The sequence below is a fragment of the Chaetodon trifascialis genome, chromosome 9, assembly GCF_039877785.1.
Source record: "Chaetodon trifascialis isolate fChaTrf1 chromosome 9, fChaTrf1.hap1, whole genome shotgun sequence".
Classification (NCBI taxonomy): domain Eukaryota; kingdom Metazoa; phylum Chordata; class Actinopteri; order Chaetodontiformes; family Chaetodontidae; genus Chaetodon; species Chaetodon trifascialis.
The window spans coordinates 6,155,907-6,179,623 of record NC_092064.1 but is presented as its reverse complement, the minus strand read 5'-3'; the positions used below and the strand labels follow the sequence as shown (position 1 = coordinate 6,179,623).

Genomic DNA, 23,717 nt, shown 5'->3' with positions numbered 1-23,717 from the left:
GCACTCAGGCTCTGTTTTATAGTGTCAGTATAGTGGGGGGATTGTTTGTTGGAGAGTGCGCGTTAGAGGAAAAACTACAGTAACTTTGTGCGCAGTGCCCAGTGTTTCCTCTGGTGCCTTCCATGTACAGTGCTGTGTGCTATCTGCTCGTGCCTCGTTATCACTGTATGACCGCTGGCAAAGGCTACAGGACGCAAACTTAGCTGCAAAACTTTTTTTCCGACCGTCGATCTTTCCTCTCCCTGTCGGCCGGGAGACCCGGGGCCCCTGCAGCTGATAAGGCAGCTTGTTGTCTGGCTGGCCGCCTGCTTTGGGCCTCCTTCCTCTTCCCCTGAGTTGTTAATTCTGTTGGTTCATTGTTGCTGTGTCACTGGGCAAATTTTAACGCCCGTTGTTTGTGTGTTTATTGGTTTCCATTTTTGTTGCTCGTGCTCTGTGCTTCTCTCGCTGCTCTCTCTGTCTGGCTCTCTCCCACGTCTCTTTCCAGGCAAAAAGAATTAAAAGCCATTTAGTGCTGTCTCTCCCCCTGAGAACTGCTCTGTAATTAGCATAACTAATTTAGCAGAAATATTTCCCTTTCCCTTAAATTTGCTGTTGTGCAGGGAGGGAGGGATTGAAATTATGATGTAGCGGAAAAGATGTCTGCTTGTTAAGTGTGTTAGTGTGCATATGTGTGTGTGTGTGTGTGTGTGTGTGTGTGTGTGTGTGTGTGTGTGTGTGTGTGTGTGTGTGTGTGTGTTTGCACATAACGGTATACAACAGGAGAGTGAAGGTATGCAATTTGGAGACTGTGTGCGTCTGAGATCCAAATACGTTGGGTGTTTTTTCTTTTTTTCATGGCCATTGATGTGTGAGTGCATCTGCCTTTAGGACTTTCTGTGTGTGTGTGTGTGTGTGTGTGTGTGTGTGTGTGTGTGTGTGTGTGTGTGTGTGTGTGTGTGTGTGTGTGTGTGTGTGTATACACGTGTGTGCTGGAGTGTTTTCCTTCATTTGTATGTGTTTGCAGTTTAATCTTTGTGTGTGTTTTGTGTGAGGAGGCTTCTGTTGGCTGCAGCTTTATCAGTGGCAGCTCCAGCTGTGTGGAGTGTTCCTCAGGGGGTGCTGTGTGTCCTGCTGCTGATGCTGCACGGGCACCGGTCACTTGGACTTGTGGCTTAAACACGCATGAGCACACACGTATAAACACATATACACGCAGTACGACAGTGTCACTGGCCAGGATTCCACACACAACCAAGCGCTCTGTGCTGATGCCAAAGGATGTTTGTGGAACTTCGTCACACGCAGGCGATGACCTTCAGTCAGAGTGGGCGACTGGAAAGCAACAACTGGCAGCTCAACAGGAGCACACACATTTTTACTCTTTTTACTTTTACCCGCTCGGTGCCATCTGATGTCGAAATTACAGTAGCATTCTCTGCTGCTACCGCAATTGTCTTTGTAATAATCTGTGAATTGACCAGCTGAACCATTAGCTCCAAAAGCAAAAGCTTTGTCCTCTGCTGTGCCCATCCATTGTCCAAATATGAGTCAGAGTGATTTGACAGATTGGGGAGTATAAAAAACCAGATGGATCATCAACTGTGTCTGGATGAATGAGAGACAGTAGGTTGTTAGAGGATCATTATCTGTTAATGGAGGGATTGAGGATAAAAGTGTCTTTATCCTGAGCCTCAGCTCTAACCAGATATTCAGAGCATGGGTTTGTGATCAGCTCCATACTGACCCTGCACAAATGGGTATTTGTAGGTAGACTATATCTCTACTTGCATTGCTCATACATTAACGGACACTTGTAAAAAGGAGCTTGATTCATCATAAGGATTATAAATCAGCATATCTTGATAGTTTCAGGAGGATCCAAAAACACGTTCAGCTGAGCGTTGTGGTCATCTAAACTTGCTTAATTTAGCTTGAATAAGCTTGTTACTTGGGGTTTGAAAGTGATGAACCATCTTTGAAAGGGACACAGAACGATTTATTGATCTATGTTCTGTATCCTGGTGCTTTAATATAGTTCCTTTATTAAGTCTTTATGACATTGATCCTGTGTTGTACAAAGAATTCAGTGTAAAAGTGTACTTAGTGTTGATTTTCCTAACGATTCATTTCCCCAGTGACGTAACGGAAGTCAGTTTAGACTTAGAGTAAAAAATGGATATATTATAAAAGCCATTTTAAAATGTTACATATTCTAATTTCAATGTCCTGGACAAATTCTGGTCAAAAAAGAAATTCTGGTCAAATGTAACCTGTATTTATGGACCCTATCTGTTTCTGGGGCTAATGGGGAAACCAATTTTTGAATTTGGGCCAGTATTGAATGAGAACGTTGCAGCCGACAGCTGTGAAACGGCCTGCAATAAAATCCCTCCGTGCATCCATTAAAAGTGTTTGTTTTTGCCACTGACAGGCTCAGATTGTTACTGTAAGTGTCTGACAACATTATGAAAGGATCCCTACAGAGATAAACCTTTTTGTTGAAAGAATGAGATCCTCATTGTTTAACCAGAAACAGCCGCTACATGGCTCTTGCCAAAGCCACCAGACTCATTCACAGAAACGTCATTTTATCATCGTTAAACACACTTTAACCAGTTCCAGCAATCCTCACTAACTCTGCTTTGGTTTAAACAAACCCTTAACTCACTGGATCAGGAGAGTGAGAGAGAGGGCGGACATCAGAGGAGCAGCAGGGAAAACAGCCTGTAGAGCCAGAAAGCTTTCACATCTGACTGAATTAATAAATAAAATTATTAATAAATAAATAACATAACAGGAGTAAGTTTAACTGACGGCTATTTCTGGTGCTGCATAGTGAGGTTAGCAACATTTAATCGAGTCGACTAATCGCTCACATCTCGACTCAGTAGAGGTGCAAGTGACAAATCATTTTGTTGATTAAAATCATTTCATTTAGGTAAAAGAGTCAAGTCACTGAACATAGCCCCTTTCAGAAATGCACCCCTGTACTTCAATCTAATGGCAGTTTGTTGCTCTCATGTGTGAATAAGCTCACTTTCATACAAACACTTTCAACGTGGTGCTGAACTGACTGTCAGATTAACATAGTTCAGGCTGCTGCAGCACAATGCAAAACATAGCGAGAGAGATGAATGCATGCATGTCTTGTTCCACCTCCTGAGATCACTGTAATGGATTTATTATCTCTATCTTCACCTCCGGAAACACTGCAAAAGGCCTCATTTTACATTGTTGAGGAGATTCTTCTCAGATCAGATCAGAAAAATTTTAGTGACCGGGGCCAAAGAGATTAAAGAAGTTTGGAACTTACAACAGAAATAATTTGACCAGCACTCTCTATACAGATTTTCATTCTAACCGCATGGATGAATAATGAATATCCAGCAGAGCAGTAGGATAACATCATGTGTATGACAGCTGAGCTGACAATGGTGCTCTCAGTCACCAGTGAGGAGAGTGTCAGTGCAGAAAGCACTAATTTCTGCGGGGATAATGATGATTCAGTGTACCTTGCACTGTTAACCATGTGTTTGTACACTACGTGTACTGAAGACCTCTTATGCTAACAGGCAAAGCGTAAAAGTGTTTGGATGTAAGACTGTGGATCAGTGGAAAGATGCCGCCTCTGTGAGCCTCGATCACCAAACCTCCTCCATGCCAGAGGCCTGGAGAGAGGCTCAACTCAAGTGTACCATTCACACGATGAATGATGGGGCCATCAACAGGAGAAAGAACATGCTGCACTTACAGCTTTTATTGTTGGGACAGGATTCCTTGACTGTGTTGTGTGTAGGTTTGTCAGGTAATGGGATGACGTGCGATTGATCCCATCATGCAGTTGTGTCAAGTCACGTTGAGGTGAATGGATTGTCATGTTACATCAGACTGGTCCAGTATCAAGTGATTTCTTAAGTTCTCAAGTGGCTTCTTAAAGGCAGCCCAGTCTCCACTGGTGTTGTGCCAGTTTTGGGACGCTGCCTGACGTAATGTCTCCTACACTCACTGACCTCTCACTTATAGAACCTGACATCTCCTGGCAGCCCCCTGTGTCTGTCTCAGAGTGTGTGCCTGTGTGTGAGGGAGTGTCAGGATTAAGTTTCTGTCCCCACTTTCCCTCAATTATGACGTGTCTTTTGGCGAAAGGCCGGGTGTCCTTTCTCCATCTTCATTGCTCTCCGTTTCTTTTCCTTAATGTCTCTAAGGACTTGATTGGCGGTGATTATTTCAGGGTGCTTTTGCTGTGTCAGCTAAGTGACATCACTTGCTGGAGAACAAGAGGGGTGGCAGAGGAGAGAGCGAAGTGATTGTATGGAGGGACCGTAGAGACAAAAGAGATGGGTGGGGTAGGGCGGACCTGGTGGGTGAGCTTTTAGCGTAATTACACCCTCTCTCCAATGGGATGGAGACAAGGATAAGATGATAGAATTGTGGACATCGCCGACGTTAAGTGATAAAGTCGAGAAGAAAAAAAAGCAAAGTTTGAAGAGCGTAGGCCTGTACGGTGCAGCAGTGGGCACAGGCTAGGATGGGCTAAAACAGGTATGTCAGGATGATATAGTCATCTACTAATATGATGAAGCTTCCTGCTGAGTTTTAACAAGCGAATATGTTTTATTTTTATTTCCTTACGTCAGTCACAAGAGATCATCCCACTGTGCTGTGGGCGGATTTTACTCAACAGCTTCAGGAATGTCAGTCTTGAAAACCTGCAGTGAAACCTGCCGAGTCTCGCTGTAACAGCTGCCAAATAATTTCACCAGCGTGACAATCACTGGTGATTTTCGGTGTCCCATATATGCTGTTATAAAGGATTTTCCACCCTGACAAGAGTGTTTGTAATTTGTCTGGAATGTATATGCCTTAAAACAGTCTCACCAAAGAACTCAACAAAACAGCAGAGTCAAGTGTTTTATTGTGAAAGAGCCAGAAATTCATCAGCAACCCAGCCAGGGTCATGCTATACTATATGCCAAAGGGACAAGAGAGCTAATGTTGCTCAGGACAAAGTTATATATTTTGCTCAGAGAGGAGAACTTCAGCATGGTGATGACTCTTGCTCTTGGTCCATTTATTGGTGAGAAGTAAAATCAAATATTTCAACTTGAAAACAACAGCGAGTGAAGGGACGATGAACATTTGGCACCAAACACAAAGAACAGCTGAAGCTGATGGGAATGTAAGTTTTTCAGGTATTTCATCATAGTTTTGGACACCTCAAAATTTTGATGATGGTGCTGGATGAAGAGGCAGAGGATCACCAAAGTAATTGTAGTTCATTCTGATGGAGACATTGTGCCAATCCATCAAGTAGATGCTGGAATATATCCGTTGAGAACTTTGACTTGGTCATGATGCTAGAGGAAAAGTCAGTGGGCTTCATCCTTTAGAGCGCATGAATCTCAGTGCCAAATGTAATGGCATAATTGTCAAGATATTTCCCTAAAGACCAAAAATGTCAACCTGCCTGTGATGCTAGAGCATAAAGAGAAAGTTATCAGGCTCATCCTCTAGAGACTGAATATGAATATCTGCACCAGATTTCTTGCCAATACATCCAGTAATCTAACATCCAAGAGACATTTCAGACTGGTGAAAGACTGACTTCACCATCCGTAGAGCCATGATGCTTGGGTACCTCCAAATGAATATCAGCTGGTTTATTGATACTGGATTTTGCCTAAAAATCCAGTATTGATTTGGTTCTAACTACTGCCAAGTCTGGGGTGGAGTTGCTGTCTCAGTTACACGTCTCAGGATGAGGCTCTTAGATATCAGTGCAAAATATTAGCTTTCAGCATCTTTGATCTTTAAAAGTATTCACTTTCAGATTTCTAAAGTTAGACCTGCTCCCATTCTTATTTATCCCTCCCTTCTCAAAGAAATGAACTTGACCAATGGGAGAGCTAATGACTGTCTCACGGCTGTCTCTGTCAATCCCTTTGTTTTTCCTCCCTTCTCATTCCGCTTCCTGGTGGTCTCACCCCCTGCTAGCGTCTCCATACTGAGCGCTTTCCCGCTGCGTGGTGTTCAGCAGTGGTTATTTTCCCCCTCTTAAATAGACTGTGAGTGGGTCCGTGCAGGAAGCCTGTTGGTCATTTGAGATGCATTGTGTAATTACAGCTGAGACTATTTTAATGACTGTTTATCCACGTGGCTGCAGTTATTGCAGGGAAATTGGGGTCAATTGCATGATCCTCCAAATATGTGAGCGCTTCCATCCGCTGTGTGGCTCCCAGCTCTAAGACCCCGTCATCTCATTTGCACTTAAATGGCACACACACCTATGAAAATAGATTTTGACAGGCACATATGTGTAATGAGTAACAGTAATGCACTTGATCATATATGAAGTCAGGCTCATGCACACACACACACACACTGAGAGATCTACAGCAGCGTGCAGCTCATTATCTATGTGCGGTGTTTGTTTTAATTGCTCTTGTCCCAGCATTAACTCCACATTTGTTTTGATGCTGCTGTGCAGTCACACATTAAATGGCTCTGTAATTGTGTGTGTGTGTGTGTGTGTGTGTGGAGAGTTTGAGTTGAAGTAATTATGGCTCATCTGAAATTGAGATCCAGATGACTCGTGGTTAAAATCTGACCTTTTAAAGAATGTTTCAGCAAAACTATGGCCCAGGTTACATAAAGTGAAAAATTTAGATTTAAAATTGTTTACCTTGCCAGTGCAATTATTCACTTAAAATAACACCTTGTTATAATAGTCAATGGCAGGGATGTTTCTAGGGTTTGAGTACCCTGGGGGCTTAGCCTGGACCTCTGTAGAGGAATCTGAGCAGATTTTTTTATGCTCTGTTTTGATGGGTTTTTTTAATGCACTCTGGCAGATTTATTATGAATTGTGACGTTAAAAATATTAGTTGTTGTTATTTTATTTTATTTAATTTTAGAGATCCGGGGCGATTCATAAAACATTCAGACATGTAGCTGTGGACAGCCAGGCCTAATGATGGCTGTGGTCCAGGGTATGCATGTCAACTTTGCTAGTGTGTGTTGCCTGTCCAAGAGTTTGTCTCCACAGATGGCATCAGCTGCCACATACTGTTAGCATTCAACTTACAGTGGTTGTATGGCACAGTGGTACAAGAGCAGCCAGACAAATGGAAAATGATATAGTTTGGGGCCAGAGGGGAGGTTTTAAAAAAATCATGATGTCAAAAGCCAAGAAAGCAGTCACAAGTAGAGCCTCAGCAACACTGACTGAAAGAACAGGATGTTTGTTTAACATCGCAGATACCTACAAAATGACAAATGAGCTGAATAAAAATGAGTTGCAGTAACAGCCCTGACAGTCTCAACAAAAACAGAACAACATGTGCTTCACCCAATAGGTCTTGACCACATCCCTGATTTATTTTTCTAATGTTGCGCCTTAGTTTGTCTTTAAATTTGACTATTTTCATTCTCCAAATTTCTACACAAACAGGCATCAAGTGTCTTAAATGTTTCCTAAATATTTTTTTCCCCATCAGGGTGGGAAAGTCTCTGGAAAAGGGATTTAGACTATCGTGTGACACTGAAATTCTCCAGTGAAACCCAGACAAGCGAAGTTCTTTCATGGGTGTAGCAGCTATTTAACAGAGTGCCTGAGTGTTGGTGAGAGTTTGCTCATTTTCCAGATGGCTGACTCACTCTTATGAAATGCTGTATTTTATTTTCTTTAGTTTTTGCAAGTAAGATGGTTAATGTGCACAGAATCAGATCTTCTTTTCACTTAATCCAAACAACATGCTAGTCATCAGACTTAAATGATGCTCTCAAGTCATTCCAGTCATTCCAAATCTCTAAAATCACCAGGAGAACCATGTTAAAACTTCAAAACTTAATGGAAGCACTGCTTATCATCAACCATAAATAATACTGTCTACTGTCTCAGAACAAGGCTATGGGCTCTGTTTTTGTGGCAGCGCAGCATCCAGCACAGGTAGAGCTTTTGTACTTTAATACGATCCTTGCCAGCAAGAGCTAACTTTTGCCATTTTAATGAAACACTCAACATCCACTAGATGCGTTTAAATTGGCATCAAAGAAAATAATAAATAAATAACCTTTACTGTAATGAAAGCAGGGATGGCAGTAAATCAGCCCGCATTGATCACAAAGGTCATTAGGATTCCTCTGGACACTATGGACGCCTGTACCAGATTTCAGAGCAGTTCATCCAATAGTTGAGACATTTCACTAGATGTCACACAGTGGGAATTTAGCAAAAAGACACTTCACTGTTCATGTTTATTAATATCTAAAAATCTTTCCACCGTTCAGGTAGCATGTCTTGGTCAACTCCACCAAAAGACAACTTTGTCATGCTATGAAATCTTAGGATGAACCACAGTCCTGTTGAAACCAAAGGAATGAGGTCATAGAGTGTAAAAGTTCAATCCGGATCTGACTGAAAAAAAATCTGCCAGTCCTGTGTGAAAATGAACGACAGCGTGGGAATAAGATCAGAAAGAAGTAATACCCTGAAGATCTATTTCTTTGCTCTTGATAGACTTTAATAATTCAGTATGAGATTCCTGTGCCATTAGCTTTTTTAACCCAGGTGGATGGATAACCATGTTTGCAGAATTTTGATTTCATTCCAGCTGCTTTTTTTTTTTTTTTATCTGTGGTTTGTCAAATCCCTCTAAGTTTAAAGAACTGACATTTGGGAAGTGCTTCGTCAGAGGTCTTAGAAATGAGCCTGTAATGAACGGCTGAAGGTTTTTCTTGTCATATCCTCTAAAGAACTTTAAATAAAGAAACAACATGTTTACAACAGACATGTTCTTGAAAGTACCATCTCTGTACTTTATTACATAAAATATGCCAGATTACAGTTAGAACTGTAGAGCAATATCAGAAGTGAGCAGCAGAAGGTGGTTGTACCATGCAGGGTAGTGATATCTTACAACTGACTACAAAATTCACTCCCAAGTCTCTTTCCACTCTGCAGCATATCACCCTGTAATCGTACCAAGTCAGTAATCAAAGTTTGTTGTGTGTTTGCAGTATGGTCACATCCGTGGTGTGATGTTTTCCTCAGAAGGTTCTTGGTGTTTCTCTCTGTCTGTATAAATTGTTATGTCTTTGTCAGGTTTTATTCCCCTCTGTTCCACTAATCTGCACCACATTTGAACAGATATTTGACACATTATGACAGAACCTGCTTTTATGTCTCAATGGACTTGGCAAGGCATCTCTGTTTGAAACTCATGAATTAGTTCGAGTCCAGACCAAAAACATCTAGCCTCTATTAGCAACATTAGAAAAACCCTGAAAAAGAAGTGACAATAGATCAACACACTTGAAAGCTGCTAGAATCAGTATTTTTTCCACCAGTCAGTCACAACATACAGTAAAACCTGCTTCATGTGTGTGGGTCCCCCTCGTGCCACCCATCGGGACATGGATTGGATGGTGGGGCTTCCGTGGATCAGGCTTGTTGATGCACATCCCGAGGATGTTTGATCGGATTAGGATCTAGTCAATGCCTTGGGCTCTTTGTCGTGTTCCTCAAGCCATTCCTCAGCAGTTTTTGCTGGGAGAGGCCGCAGCTGTCGGGGATACCGTCACCATGTGGGGTGTCCTTGGTTGGCAACAGTGTTCAGGTGGTTTCACAGCAGAACATTGCATTTTAACAAGTAGGGATGGGCATTTCAAGCAAAGATATTGTTCGATATTCAATGATAGCTGTTCAGCCATTCTTCACGTCACTTGTCAGTGCTTTTAATATTGTTGCTGATCAGTGTATATTAACAAGGGATCAAATGACTGTCTTTCTTCAGTTCTTCAGTTCACCTTTCAGCATCTTTCAGCTTACTGTTTTGGTTTTCCAACTTTACTGTTTAGTTCCGTTCACCCCCCTCAACAACCTTGTTTCCAGCCACAGCAGACAGCAAGAAAAGCTTGGATAATCCCACCACGCGCTACTTGCCCAGCACCAAATGGCAGACCAATAAAGTTAGTGAAGTCACCTGAAGTGAGTGTTTTGAGGGCATTTTCGCAACTTTTGCTGTTTCTCTCAATGAAAACACGTTGATGGAAACATGGCTACAGTCATCTGAAAATGAAATAACAGCAACATATGTAAACAACTAGCAAATATCAGGGAGGAACCTGGTGGGTGAGCACTCTGATTTAATGACAAGTGAAACCTGTCCTGCTTCCAGCCTAACTTTTACCTCTCCACCTGTCCTATTCTCTTCTTAGGCCCACCTTCCGTTACTTCACCTGGCACACGTGTGTGTTGGGCATTGTGGGTTGTGCCGTCATGATGTTCCTGATAAACGCCATCTACGCCTCGGCCAGCATCGCTTTCATGCTGCTGCTCCTTCTGCTGATTCACTACCTCAGTCCCACCTCCAGCTGGGGCTACATCAGCCAGGCTCTTATTTTCCACCAGGTCTGACGCACACATACACACACACACACACACTCAACCCTGCATTGTCATTACTAGAGCAACTAAAATCTCATCCCCTCAGCTTTACAAGAGCCTGTACCTCTGCCAAGCAATCGTTCTATCAGGTTTATAGAGACATGCAGACACGCACACACACATACACACAAACACAGACAGACTGATCTCTGCTGCCTCTCCCTCAGCCAAACCCTCTGCATTTAGCAAACACACACACATTTTCTCTCGCACCCTTTTCTCACACATACACTCAACTCTGCCTTGTCATTCCTACAGCAGCTATCTATCACATTTATATCAGGTTTACCAAACAAACACACACACACACACACACACACACACACACACACACACACACACACACACACACACACACACACACACACACACACATCTGCATCTTTTCCCTCAGCAAAGCGCTGAACATTTATTACACACACACACTCATAAACATACACAAACACAGAGCTTTACATCATCCAGCTCTCCATGTCCTCTATCTGGCGAGCCTGTTGCTCTCAAGGAGAGGGGGCACAGTTGCCAGGAGGGCTCGCTGCCGAGGGAAACTGTTGCCAAGGCTGCGGGCAGGGGTTATAATCAGGGAGGGTGAGGGTGGCTGGGTTTGCCAGCAGCTTGTCAGGAGGCAGAACATTATTACAACCACTTAACTTATTGAGATTTTCCTCCTCCCGTCCTCCTTCCCCTCTTTCCTTTTCTCATCCTCTTGTCTTTATGTCTCCTTTTTCTCTCCCCCGTCTGCTGTTTGTCTCGACCCAACATAGCATCCACAAACAGGGATGGGGCCAATTTGATTGGCCACCCTCGGTGCCCCCACATCAGAGTCAGAAGGTGATGGGTAGTTAGGTTATTAGTGTAATGGATGGATTACTGGGTACAGGCCTTGGGCTGCTGGACCACAGCCTGGGAAGGAAGAGACTGTTAACAAAGACATGCAAACTACAAAGAGACACACAAAATGATGACAGACACACAAAACCACCACAACGAGAGACAGAACCACCACAGAGAGACACACGAAACAACCAGACAGACAAACGAAACGACCACAAGGAGACACACAAAATGACGACAGAGAGACAAACAAAATGACCTGCAAGAGACACACAAAACGATCAAGAAAGACACAAAACAACCACAAAAAGACACAAAAAAACACCACAAAGCTCTTCAAAGTTATGAGTAGCAATATATTATTTTGTATTGGAATAAAAGCTCTTCATGTGGCATTAATGTACAAATTAACAAAGTAACAATTTATAATGTACTAATGTATGTAATGTATGTAAGTATCAGGCTTTAAATATACATTTTTAGTCATTTTGTAAATGTGCCTCCTTTCTTCAAAACTGACCCAGTGTGTGTTTACACTAATAGACACAGCAGAAGAGACCAAGTGTGTGTATGTACATATCTCATACATGCACTCATCTCCCACTCCTGCACCCTCCAGCAGTAGCCAGTGTGGCAGGGCGCCAACTGGGTGACATTGAAGCAGGGACGGGGGACACAACAGCTTGCGACAAAAAACACACTGGGAGATAACAGGCAGCTGACAACAGTGTTTAAGAGAGAAAGAGAATGAAGAAAAAAGACAAACTGAGGCAAGAAACGCTGATAGTATCATGGGAGGGAAAGATAGAGGCAGAACAGAAGCAGGAAGAGGGGATGAGTGATTGAGAAACTAAGTGATGGATGAGACTGAAGCGACAGAAATGATGATAGCCTGATGGATGAGAAGACGGGAAAATGGAGAGATAAAGATAGACAGATGATTAGATGAGTGGAGGCAGTTGGTCTTCGCCTCTGAGACCCCGTTTTGTCGTTTTTGTGGCAATTAGTGGAAGGGAGCATGAAAACAGACATGGTGATTATGATGGTAATAATGTTGGGAAACGTTTGCATCTTCATCTTTGATTGATGGCTGTATAGACACATGCACACACATTAGTGGTTTATATATGAGATTTTTCTGGTTCTTTTCAGGCCAAGTTCTCAGCTGCAACATGAGACAAGTGTCATTCTTTCATTTTTCCTACAGTTTCATATCCATCAAACACATCCGAAATGTGTTTTCAACTGGAAGTCATGTTAAAGTATTTTTAGTCATTTTCAAGTGATGCTTTACGGTGCGTTTAACCAAAACAGGGCTCCTGTTTTAATTGGCCAGCGATGTGGGCTTCACTCACCTTTCCCAAATGTGAGGCGATTGGTTGACTCCACTAAAGGTCACTTTCTTCACACCACATCTTGCTGTACTTCATCAAGCTGTACTTGCGTCAGAGATGATGATTTCTACAACCAAGTCCAGTTGCCCTAGATTCAACCCTCCTTAGATAACCAAGACTGGGATGACTGAGAGTCTTCAGACATCACAGATGATGGAAACAGTTTCCCCCCAACTTTCTTGTAATGCTTGTGTCACTCACTCACTAAGCATGCAAAATCCACAAAAAGCACAACATTATCCATTAAAGTTAACCTTCATCTCTTCAGGAGGTGAATCCAACAGTGTTAAGTAGCAGCTTTAACATGGTGGACATGTTGTCACTGAGCTAATAGTCATTAATTCCAATGAGGGCATAAATCGAGTGTTAATCATTCCTAGTAGACTGTAAGTTTAGATCTAATGTTTGGCTCCACTTGGTTACATTTCCTTAATGGTACCTTGATCCCACCTCATCAAAACACTTTCAGAATCCTAATGGTGGTTGTGCTGTAGAGTGCATTGTAATACTGGTGCACATTTAAGCGTATGCATGCAATATGCACATGCTGACGTATGCACACAAACATATACACACAAAACCTTTGGTCCCTGCCATAGTCTTTTATTCTAATGGGATGTTGATTAGAAATGTAATGATGAAATACAACAGCATATGCATACATATCAGATGGAGGTACACACACATACGCACGGGATATTCAGCCACTGAAAGCAAGGCTTTGTGGGTTTTGCTGAGCAGTGAGGCCGCTAAGATACATTTACAGTAGAAAAATTGCTGCGATCGTCATGTGTTTATGTCTTGCTTCACTTTTGTGATAAGACAACTGAAATGTTCTTGAATTGCTAAAACAGTGTGAGCAACAGCACAAATAGTCTTCAAGTCAGTGGACTGATCCAGTTATGACAGTTAAACAGCATTACAGTATGTATATGAACTTTGCTAACATTAACTAACATCAGCCACTATAAGCTACTCGTCATTTGTAAGAGGAAGATTGTGCCATTTCTTCTTTCAAAGGTTAAATAGCCTCACTTCAAGTTCAGAACTTAAGTCTGAAGACAGACAAGAAAAGTCCATTGATCCTATATGATGTGACTCATTTGCTTAACTGAATTTCTTGGCAGCTCATTGGGTTTATTCAAATCACTCTCATCCAGTCCACACCTCTGACGCTGCCAGATCTGTCTTGTGGGAGCTTTCAGGGATTTGTTTTTCTCAGGCCTTTGCCTTCAGTCTCAGTGACATGAAGGACACAAATCAAAAATCTACAGTGAAAAAATATTTCTGGAACAAATGAGACCAGATGCAAACATACAGCTAAAGCCGGAGCTTTAGCTAGGAGCTTAGCAGCTCAAATATACACTTGGCCTATACAGTGGGTACGGAAAGCATTCAGACCCCCTTAAATTTTTCACTCTTTGTTATATTGCAGCCATTTGCTAAAATCATTTAAGATCTTTTTTTTTTCTCATATTGACAGAAAAACACAGAATTGTTGACATTTTTACAGATTTATTAAAAAAGAAAAACTGAAATATCACACAGACATGAGTATTCAGACCCTTTGCTCAGTATTTAGTAAAAGCACCCTTTTGAGCTAATACAGCCATGAGTCTTTTTGGGAATGATGCAACAGGTTTTTCACACCTGGATTTGGGGATCCTCTGTCATTCCTCCTTGCAGATCCTCTCCAGTTCTGTCAGGTTGGATGGTGAACGTTGGTGGACAGCCATTTTCAGGTCTCTCCAGAGATGCTGGCTGGGCCATTCAAGAACAGTCACGGAGTTATTCTAAAGCCACTCCTTCGTTGTTTTAGCTGTGTGCTCAGGGTCATTGTCTTGTTTGAAGGTGAACCTTCGTACAGTCTGAGGTCCTGAGCACCTGAGAAGGTTTTCATCCAGGATATCCCTGTACTTTGCCGCATTCATCTTTCATTCGATTGCAACCGGTCGTCCTGTCCCTGCAGCTGAAAAACACCCCCACAGCATGATGCTGCCACCACCATGCTTCACTGTTGGGACTGTATTGGACAGGTGATGAGCAGTGCCTGGTTTTCTCCACACATACCGCTTAGAATTAAGGCCAAAAAGTTCTATCTTGGTCTCATCAGTCCTTCGGGTGTTTTTTAGCAAACTCCATGCGGGCTTTCATGTGTCTTGTACTGAGGAGAGGCTTCCGTCGGGCCACTCTGCCATAAAGCCCCGACTGGTGGAGGGCTGCAGTGATGGTTGACTTTCTAGAACTTTCTCCCATCTCCCGACTGCATCTCTGGAGCTCAGCCACAGTGATCTTTGGGTTCTTCTTTACCTCTCCCACCAAGGCTCTTCTCCCCCGATTGCTCAGTTTGGCCAGACGGCCAGCTTTAGGAAGGGTTCTGGTCGTCCCGAACGTCTTCCATTTAAGGATTATGGAGGCCACTGTGCTCTTAGGAACCTTAAGTGCAGCAGAATCTTTTTTGTAACCTTGGCCAGATCTGTGCCTCGCCACAATTCTGTCTCTGAGCTCTTCAGGCAGTTCCTTTGACCTCATGATTCTCATTTGCTCTGACATGCACTGTGAGCTGTAAGGTCATATGTAGACAGGTGTGTGGCTTTCCCAATCAAGTCCAATCAGTATAATCAAACACAGCTGGACTCCAGTGAAGGTGTAGAACCATCTCAAGGATGATCAGAAGAAATGGACAGCACCTGAGTTAAATATATGAGTGTCACAGCAAAGAGTCTGACTACTTATGACCATGTGATATTTCAGTTTTTCTTTTTTAATAAATCTGCAAAAATGTCAACAATTCTGTGTTTTTCTGTCAATATGGGGTGCTGTGTGTACATTAATGAGGAAAAAAAAGAACTTAAATGATTTTAGCAAATGGTTGCAATATAACAAAGAGTGAAACATTTAAGGGGGTCTGAATTCTTTCCGTACCCACTGTATGTTTAAAATATGCATCACCTGCATCTCTGTCTTAATCTCAAATGAGCTCATTGACAGTGTTGTTTCTAAAATAGTTTATTCAACAAATGCATTTTCCCTATGCATGAGAAATTATATTTAGCATAGATGTAATTCATTGTTGGGTTCAGTATAGGCACTTGCATTAACCACAGACAATGTGCAATGCACCAGTGATGCAGTAAATTTCCCTTTCTGCACATTTCCCTGATCATAGAGGAAACTAATTTGAAAACAGGCTTTAGATATATGAATGAGCATGTTCATGTCTATATATGGGCAACATGTATTTGCTTAAGCATAAGGAAGGTCACATTTCAAATCTGTAGGTCTGCAAATGCATATATTCAAAACATGTTATGCAGAACATCTCTGTTGCAAGTGTAAGCATATGTGTTTAAGTTACATCACCTGCTGGAAGGAACTTTAGGGAGTGGGTGTTGCATGTAATTAAAGTGGAGACATCTCTGTCTAGGGACCCTCCATGCTGCACACATGGCTGTCTGAATGTCACTGGAATTCACTGGTGTGGACCATGGGGCTAACAAACCTAATCCCAGTTCTTTCACTTCCTATAGGTGCGTAAGTACCTGCTGATGCTGGATGTGAGGAAGGACCACGTCAAGTTCTGGAGGCCTCAGGTCCTGCTGATGGTTTCCAACCCTCGCAGCAGTGTGGGCCTCATCACCTTCATCAACGACATCAAGAAGAGCGGCCTCTACGTGCTGGGACATGTCCAGTTAGGAGATCTAAGTAAGGACACTGAAGTTCACCTCAGCCTCGACAAATTGACTGACCAAAAATTATGTTTGCACAACCTTCATTTTACAAAATATCTCCATACACACAAGAACGCAAAACACATTTCAAATGCTCACACAAGTGTGTGGGGCCAATAAGTGAGGATAAAGTCTACATGAATGATAGATCAAATAAACAGTGTGAGCATGCTCTTACTTTGAAACATGGTGGTAAATTAGTTTTTTCTCCTGTGTCAGGAAACCACACAGTGACGACTTCCAAAGTTTGTTTGTATGATGACATCAGGAGAACTGTAATGTTTTGAATTTTGCACAGTTTCTCATCAAAACCAGGGTGACGTTTAATTATGAGCAAAACAAATCAGGCCCTGGTGATGGGATATAGTTTTGGGATAATGTAACATAATGGTGACATTTAGTCAAAACTAAAAGCATTTGTTTTGACTGTCAACTTTAACATTATTTCTGAATTTGAATAGTCTTTTGTTGTATTAGTCATAACGAGAAAAAGTAGCAATTTTGCCACTTAAGTGTTTTCATTCAGTACTCACTCCAGTCTTAAAATATGTAAGCATATGAATTAACAAAATGCCTCCCGGCTTCAGAGTGAGCAATGCGTCCTTCAGTGGACCTTTTTTGCATACCAGACCTTTCTCCATGACATCGGCTCATCTGCTGCGCCTCATTTCGGGGGATGTAATTGCACACAGAGCTCCAGAGGCATCTCCTTTCTTCTCTGCAGAGACTTACACGTACAGACTCTAAAGGAGCAGAGCCATTGATTGTTTTCTTTGTCTTTTGAGGATTTTGTTGGGGGTTTTTATGTGTTGATGGGAGACTGGGACCGGCTCTGAATGGACTCTTCAGAATCTCAATCCTCTGAGTGCTTCACAGGGAAAAAAATGACAAGTTCATTAGCCACTGAAGAGCCCTTCTCTCATTTTGAGTACTGACGAGGCACTTGGTCTTGAGAAATATGAAGGAGTCATTCATTCACATAATTACATTCAGAGAGTTTGTTGTTGAGGACTCTCAGCTACAGTACTTCTACATTGCCGTCCTAATATATTTTAAGTCTGTCCATTTATTCTCTCACTTGTCTAAGAGCTGAGTGCTTTAAAGCTGAATGTAAAGAGTACTTATCCATAGGAACAACAGCGTCAGGAGTGTGACGAGGGCCTAACACTGCTTAAACTACCACAGGAATTGTCTGTGAAGCTGGCAGATGTGCTCTCTGGATTGCTCTCTACATACATATTGATGTTTTTTGGATGATTGATCACCTGCCTGCCTGCTTTTGCTCCCCTGTATCTTTCTCTCTGTCTCACATTCTGTCTACACTGTCATTTGCGCTTGCATCTTTCTCTCTCTGCGCCCCCCCACATCCCAGCGTCTTGTCTCGTATCTCTCTCATGCTGTGCCTCTAATTCCAGCTCTGTCATACTGGCTTCTCTGCTCTCTCCTTTGACTTGTATATCAGTTGTTCTTGGCCTTCTCTTTCCTTTACCTTCTCTGAATCCAGATATGCTTCAATTGAACTGTCAGCTGTATTTCTCATGTTGCACCATTTTTGTTTCTTCCACCCTCCCAGACGTTTTACCATCGGACCCTCTGCAGTCCCAGTATGACTCCTGGTTGTCCCTGGTGGACCATCTAAACATCAAGGCTTTTGTCAACTTGACATTGGCCGATTCTGTACGTCATGGGATCCAACATCTCCTCTTCATATCTGGACTAGGTCAGTGTCTCCTTCACAATTTTCCGCTTCATTTCATTCAACACTTGCAATTATACTGGAACTATGTGCACTTTTAACTTGTTTCAGTAGTGCTGTTTCAACTGCTACCTCAGTTTCTCTCAGTGCTTATACAAAAACTAACATTTAAGCTTTACTGAAGGTTAACACTTACTCTCCTTTAGCACTTTCATTCCAGCTGCCATTTAAAGCCTTTCTGTAATTCAGTTTATATTGCTGTTTGAATTTCTTTCAGTACTTACTTAAACTGGCTTTTTATCTTCATTTAAGGCTTAAACTGAAGTCATAAGTCCCCTCAGTACTTTCATTTCAACTGCCATTCCAACGTTGTGTCAGTAATATGGGTTCACTGCCACTTCAATTTCTTTCAGTGCTTCAATTTCAGGTACAACATTATGTCCTTTAGTTATCACTGAGACTCCTTGTGTGCTTTCAAAATATCAGTTCATGCAAGCTCACTTACATTTTCTAAAGAACATTGCTTTCTAGTTTATGTTTTACAGCTTATGTGTACTTTTAGTCTTGGTTTTAACTGTAAACACAGGTTTTAGCGTACTCTCCTCTTCAGTAACTCTCACTGCAAACCTCACAGAGATTTGACTGTCAATGGTTTTCTAGTTCCTTCCCTGTTGTTTGCTGTCTTCCTGCTTTCCTGAGAGTTGTCACTCATGTCTGACTTTGAACACTCTTCTTCTTGCCAGCCGTTTCTCTTATCTCTGCCCGGCTCCATTTCTCACTCCAGCACTTGTCCTCTTTACATCTGTCTCTTATTTTCACTTCTTCATCTGATAAACCTCTACCTCTACCCTTCATTCAACAACTCAAGAAATCAATGACAATGATAAAGAAAGGATTTGCAGTAGATTGTTGCAAATGGTCTAGTTTCATTCTTTCCCTCAGTTTTCTTTTCTCCTCCTTCTCCTCTTTCCAGGTGGGATGCGTCCGAACACACTTGTCCTCGGTTTCTATGATGACTGTCTTCCAAAGGACAAGCTGATTGATCCAACACTGTCTACCGATCAGTGCACAGATTCCTCTCAGGAGCTCGAGCAACAACCTCCGCTATTCCACTTTGCCTCCCTGCGGGGGTCCAGCGACAGACACGATCATGGTGAATGTGGGGATGGGAAGGTTCTGGGACCCCAGGAATATGTAGCAATTATTGCTGACGCCATGAAGATGCTAAAGAATGTGGTGCTTGCTCGATACTTCAACAACTTTGACCGAACCCAGGTCCTCTCGCCGCCCTCCTCCTCTCCAGGGAAAGGAGCTGTGTACGTTGACGTCTGGCCGGTCAACCTCCTGCGTCCGGACAGCAGTAGCTACGTCGATACCTGCTCTCTGTTCCTGCTACAGCTAGCATGTATCCTCAACATGGTGAGAGCCTGGCGCAAAGCTACCCTCCGTCTCTTCCTGTGTGTGGAGGAAGGACGGAGTGTGAGAGGCTCGGAGGAGAAGCTGGGCCAGCTGTTGAAAGAGCTGAGAATTAAAGCTCAGGTGTATCCCGTGCCCTGGGACCAGCAGGTGGCACTACATTGGCAGCGGCAAGGTGAGTGGGGCAGGAAGCAGCTGTCACAGTCCACTGATACCACTACAGAAGAGAACAAGATGCAAACAGTCGAGGAAGAGGAGGATGATGAAGATTATGTCAATAGCTTCCCAAGCAACGCCACTCGCCTGTCTGATGACTACCTGTCGGCTGTCAATAAGATGATCCTGGACACGGCTCAGCCCGCCCCTGCTGTGCGTTTCTTGTACTTGCCTCGTCCCCCAGCTGACACCCGCCGCTACACCACCTACTTACACCAGCTGGATCTGCTGACAAAGGACCTGGGCCCCACGCTGCTCATCCACGGTGTCACGCCGGTCATCACCACTGACCTTTGAGCAATCCCCTTCCTTTAGGAACTAAAGGCTGGTGAGTTTAGCAGTGTCCCGACCAGCTGCTGAAGGTGTGGTGACCACTTTTAGTGCAGCATCACTGCAGACCTCAGCAGTGCTCCAGTACTGACCTCTCCTCCCAAACACGGTCTGAGTGAAAACAGCCCTTAAATTTGACCCAGACAGGGACACCACTGCTGACTCACTGATAATATCTGCATTGCCTCGCACAATGTGGAGGTAAAATGTAGAGCAAAGCCTCTAAGGACACAGCCTATTTTTAGAATATGTGAAATGACAACTGGATCTTATACAAAAATCCTGACTGTCTACATGTTTATCCCTTCTATCTCTTTTTTTTGTCCTCAATTTGGAATTCTGGTATTCCCATCAAGCTTCTGAAGGCACCGTGATCTCTAACTTTCAGGTCAACTTTTTGCATTTTAAGCATGAAACAATCAGACCATGGTTGCAGCTTTTCAGACAAATGCACAGCCTGCCAAGTAGGTTGTATACCACCAATATTCAACAATCCCACCAACAGTCAACAAGCTGACAGGCGATAATTTAGATTGCAGATCCACCTCTGTCACCCCATCAGCTACTTCTCCCTCCATACAGTCTCGACAATAGAGTGGTCTAATTCCTGATACATTTGGGAAAGACTCCCCTTTTTCCTTTCTTGAAATGTTCTCTTGGTGCGCTGCTGCTCAAGTTGCTTAAAATGATCATTCCATATGCTTTCAGATCAAAAAGCGCCTTGCTAGTTCAGGAGCTAAAGTTTGGATTCATTCCAGCATGGACAGAAAGTTGGACTGTGTGACACCTTGGAACAGTCATTTGCAGGAAGTCTGCTTTTTCATTTTAGGAGCTTAAAACAAAGGAAACAGTTGAACAATATATCTACGGTGCTACCATGGAAGTCTTCAGAGTTTTATTCCAGAAATCATTTTTTGTGGATCTCAGGAAGACATTCCTCTTTTTTCCAAATGCACTTTTATTCTCTCTGCCAAACTGCATGCTGTGCAGCTCTCCCAAATTCCTTAAACGTGTTTACAGTGCCAATAACTACTGTGATTATCCACAATATTTAAATGATTGTTATTGATTTTTTTTATGTATTTTAGGTACTCTGTAACTTTTAGAAGTCTTTTTACTCACTAGTGACCACATTGCTTGACCAGCCTAAATGCTGAAGTGCCTAATTGAATTTCAGCCTTTGCTCAGCTCTACAGCCTCTGCCTTTACTCAAAGTGTTTGTACTATTCAAACTGAATCTATGCCACTTGTGCCATTTACAGGAAAATGGTAAATACTAAAACATTGTCTACCAGTAGCACAAGAAGAGAAGAATGTGAAAAGTCAGTCCTGACTCAACAACAACATAACAACACAACATCAACTGCACAGCAATATCTATTCATAGAAGCTATGCTAACATTAGCTAACATTTGCCTCAACAAGCTGCTGGCCATACCAGGCCAAGAGCTGTAAGGCTCAAACGTCGGAATATATTAACTTGAGCAAAGGTACGTTTTATTGCTTGGAAATTGAAGTTGTCATTTGTAAGAGAAAAAATGTGATTTTTTCTGTTCTTCTTGGGGCATCACAGTGTTTCCATTCCTTGACACATTGATAATGCAATGTGTATTGTGAAAATAATGTCCACAAATAGATTCTTTCAGTTCAATAGATTCATCCTGACAATCTTCATCACACTGACTTTGACACATCTGTAGGGTTCAGATGCTTTTTTGATGAAAGGCAAGTGCTTGGATATGAACCTATCTTGATATCCTTGTGTTTGAAATGAGATCAGTTTACTTGTGGACCAATTGGATCCTTCCTATTTTACGGATGGCTTCTTGTTTGGACACTACACTCCTCAACAAACCATTGACACTACATTTCTTCCAGTCTTTGTGTTGGATTTGCTCTTGAACTCACAGGTGTGCAGTACACCATTGTTTATTGAAGAGTTGAAGTGTTCAGTGTTTGATTTCCAGTTGAAATCTGAAAATATATATGTATACTCCACAAGATGTAAACTGAAATGACATTAAAAAAAGTTTACGTTACATGTCTTCTTTCCTTTCTTTTAACTTCTTCTGGAGATTCTTTGTGAAAGCCGGATCAAACTTAACAAACACTGATGTGTTCGGACTTTGTTTCATTCCAGCCGAAGACCAGTTTGTGCGTCTCAGAGCAGAGAGCTGAGGGTTTTTTGTGTCCGCTGCACTTGTTTGTTTGAGGTAAACTTTGGAAATAGAGGCTGAGATAGCTCAGCAGCTCAGACAGAGAGATACTAGAGGGTGCCAGCCAGCCAAATTACCTTGTCCTACAGTCACCCTCACCGCCAACCAGGCAGAAATGGATTCCATCTCCGCTCTGAGGTGAACAACAGATTGGAGAAATAAGCCCAAATAACCATCGATATCTGTTCAGGAGGGGGAAGGCTGACATTTATCACTGAGAGGATTCTGTGTGTGTGTGTGTGTGTGTGTGTGTGTGAGTGTGAGTGTGTGTGTGAGTGTGTGTGTGAGTGTGTGTGTGTGTGTGTGTGTGTGTGTGTGTGTGTGTGTGTGTGTGTGTGTTTGTGTGTGTGTGTGTGTGTGTGTGTGTGTGTGTGTGTGTGTGTGTGTGTGTGTGTGTGTGTGTGTGTAAGCGCAAAGAAACAGGATCAGGGCGAGGTTTTCTTTGTTTTATTTATTAAATACTTCTGTGAAGAGAAATTAGGCTCAGTATTGGTGACAAACTATGGATGGCAGATTTACAGCTGAGTGACTGTAACTGATGGTGTTCACAAAAGCATTGTCCAATCCACAAACGTATACCAACCAATTTGAACAACTGTAAAACAGTTGTACTACTTAATACAACCCACCTTGAATGAATTACTGGATTTAATTGCTGGTGAAGCGCTCAGACGCCCAGCCTTCACTGGATTCATGTGAACAGGTGTTGTTGTTGTTGTTGTTGTTTTTGCAGGAACTTTGCCCAGGCACTGTTACTTGGATACATAACTGAGTTTGCTCGATCATTCATTTGAAGTTTGAAAGCCTCAACCCGCAAAAGTGCAGTTTATTGAATGAGTTGGTACTTTTTTAGCATGATCCCCCAACAGGAAGTCATTTTCTGACACAGATGACACCTTTCTTTCAGGGCATGACTAGGTGAGAAGGTGTAGACTCTTGAGAAACCCCTCCTGTCTGTTTGTGTTCTTGTTAATTTATCATATTACTGATTTCATTTTCACACAAAAGATCCCATGTGAGATTGAAATAATAACTTGTTTTAAATTGCCATAGGTTTATTAACTGGAGGTATATTATTTAATTATGATTCAATGTCAAGCACTATTTAAGATAATATCTCCATCCAATTAAATCTGCTTAGTCACCATCACTCAAAGCATTTGCAAGATATATTTTTAGACCTTTCCATGCATGGGAAGCAAATGCCATCAGCTCTATGAAGCTGAAGGTGGGAATATATGTAGAATACTGACATTTATTGAATTTGGGTTGTAATTGATTTGTAATTGGTTGGTATGTTTGTAGACTGGAAAATGCAAATCATCATACACATTTGTAAATCCTGTTTTATTTTTCGGTCATGAAACATGCATATTTGACACTAATTTCTCTCCGTCTCCTTCAGGCTTCAGAATTAAATTTTGCATTCGAAGCGTTTCGCTTGTTAAAAAAGTT

General features: G+C 42.3%; 1 protein-coding gene and 1 pseudogene across 1 annotated transcript in view; one reads left to right on the top strand and one right to left on the bottom strand.

The window, feature by feature from the left end:
- Nucleotides 1-22,084, top strand: part of LOC139336913 (solute carrier family 12 member 9) — a 63,397-nt gene extending 41,313 nt beyond the window's left edge. The window contains exons 10-13 of the mRNA XM_070971223.1: nt 10,201-10,393; nt 16,188-16,362; nt 17,962-18,108; nt 19,058-22,084. Of these exons, the coding sequence (XP_070827324.1) occupies nt 10,201-10,393; nt 16,188-16,362; nt 17,962-18,108; nt 19,058-20,013 (1,471 nt within the window). The 3' untranslated portion in view covers nt 20,014-22,084. The remainder of the gene's footprint in view (nt 1-10,200; nt 10,394-16,187; nt 16,363-17,961; nt 18,109-19,057) is intronic.
- Nucleotides 14,554-15,189, bottom strand: LOC139336462 (uncharacterized; annotated as a pseudogene).
- Nucleotides 22,085-23,717: the final 1,633 nt, after the last annotated feature.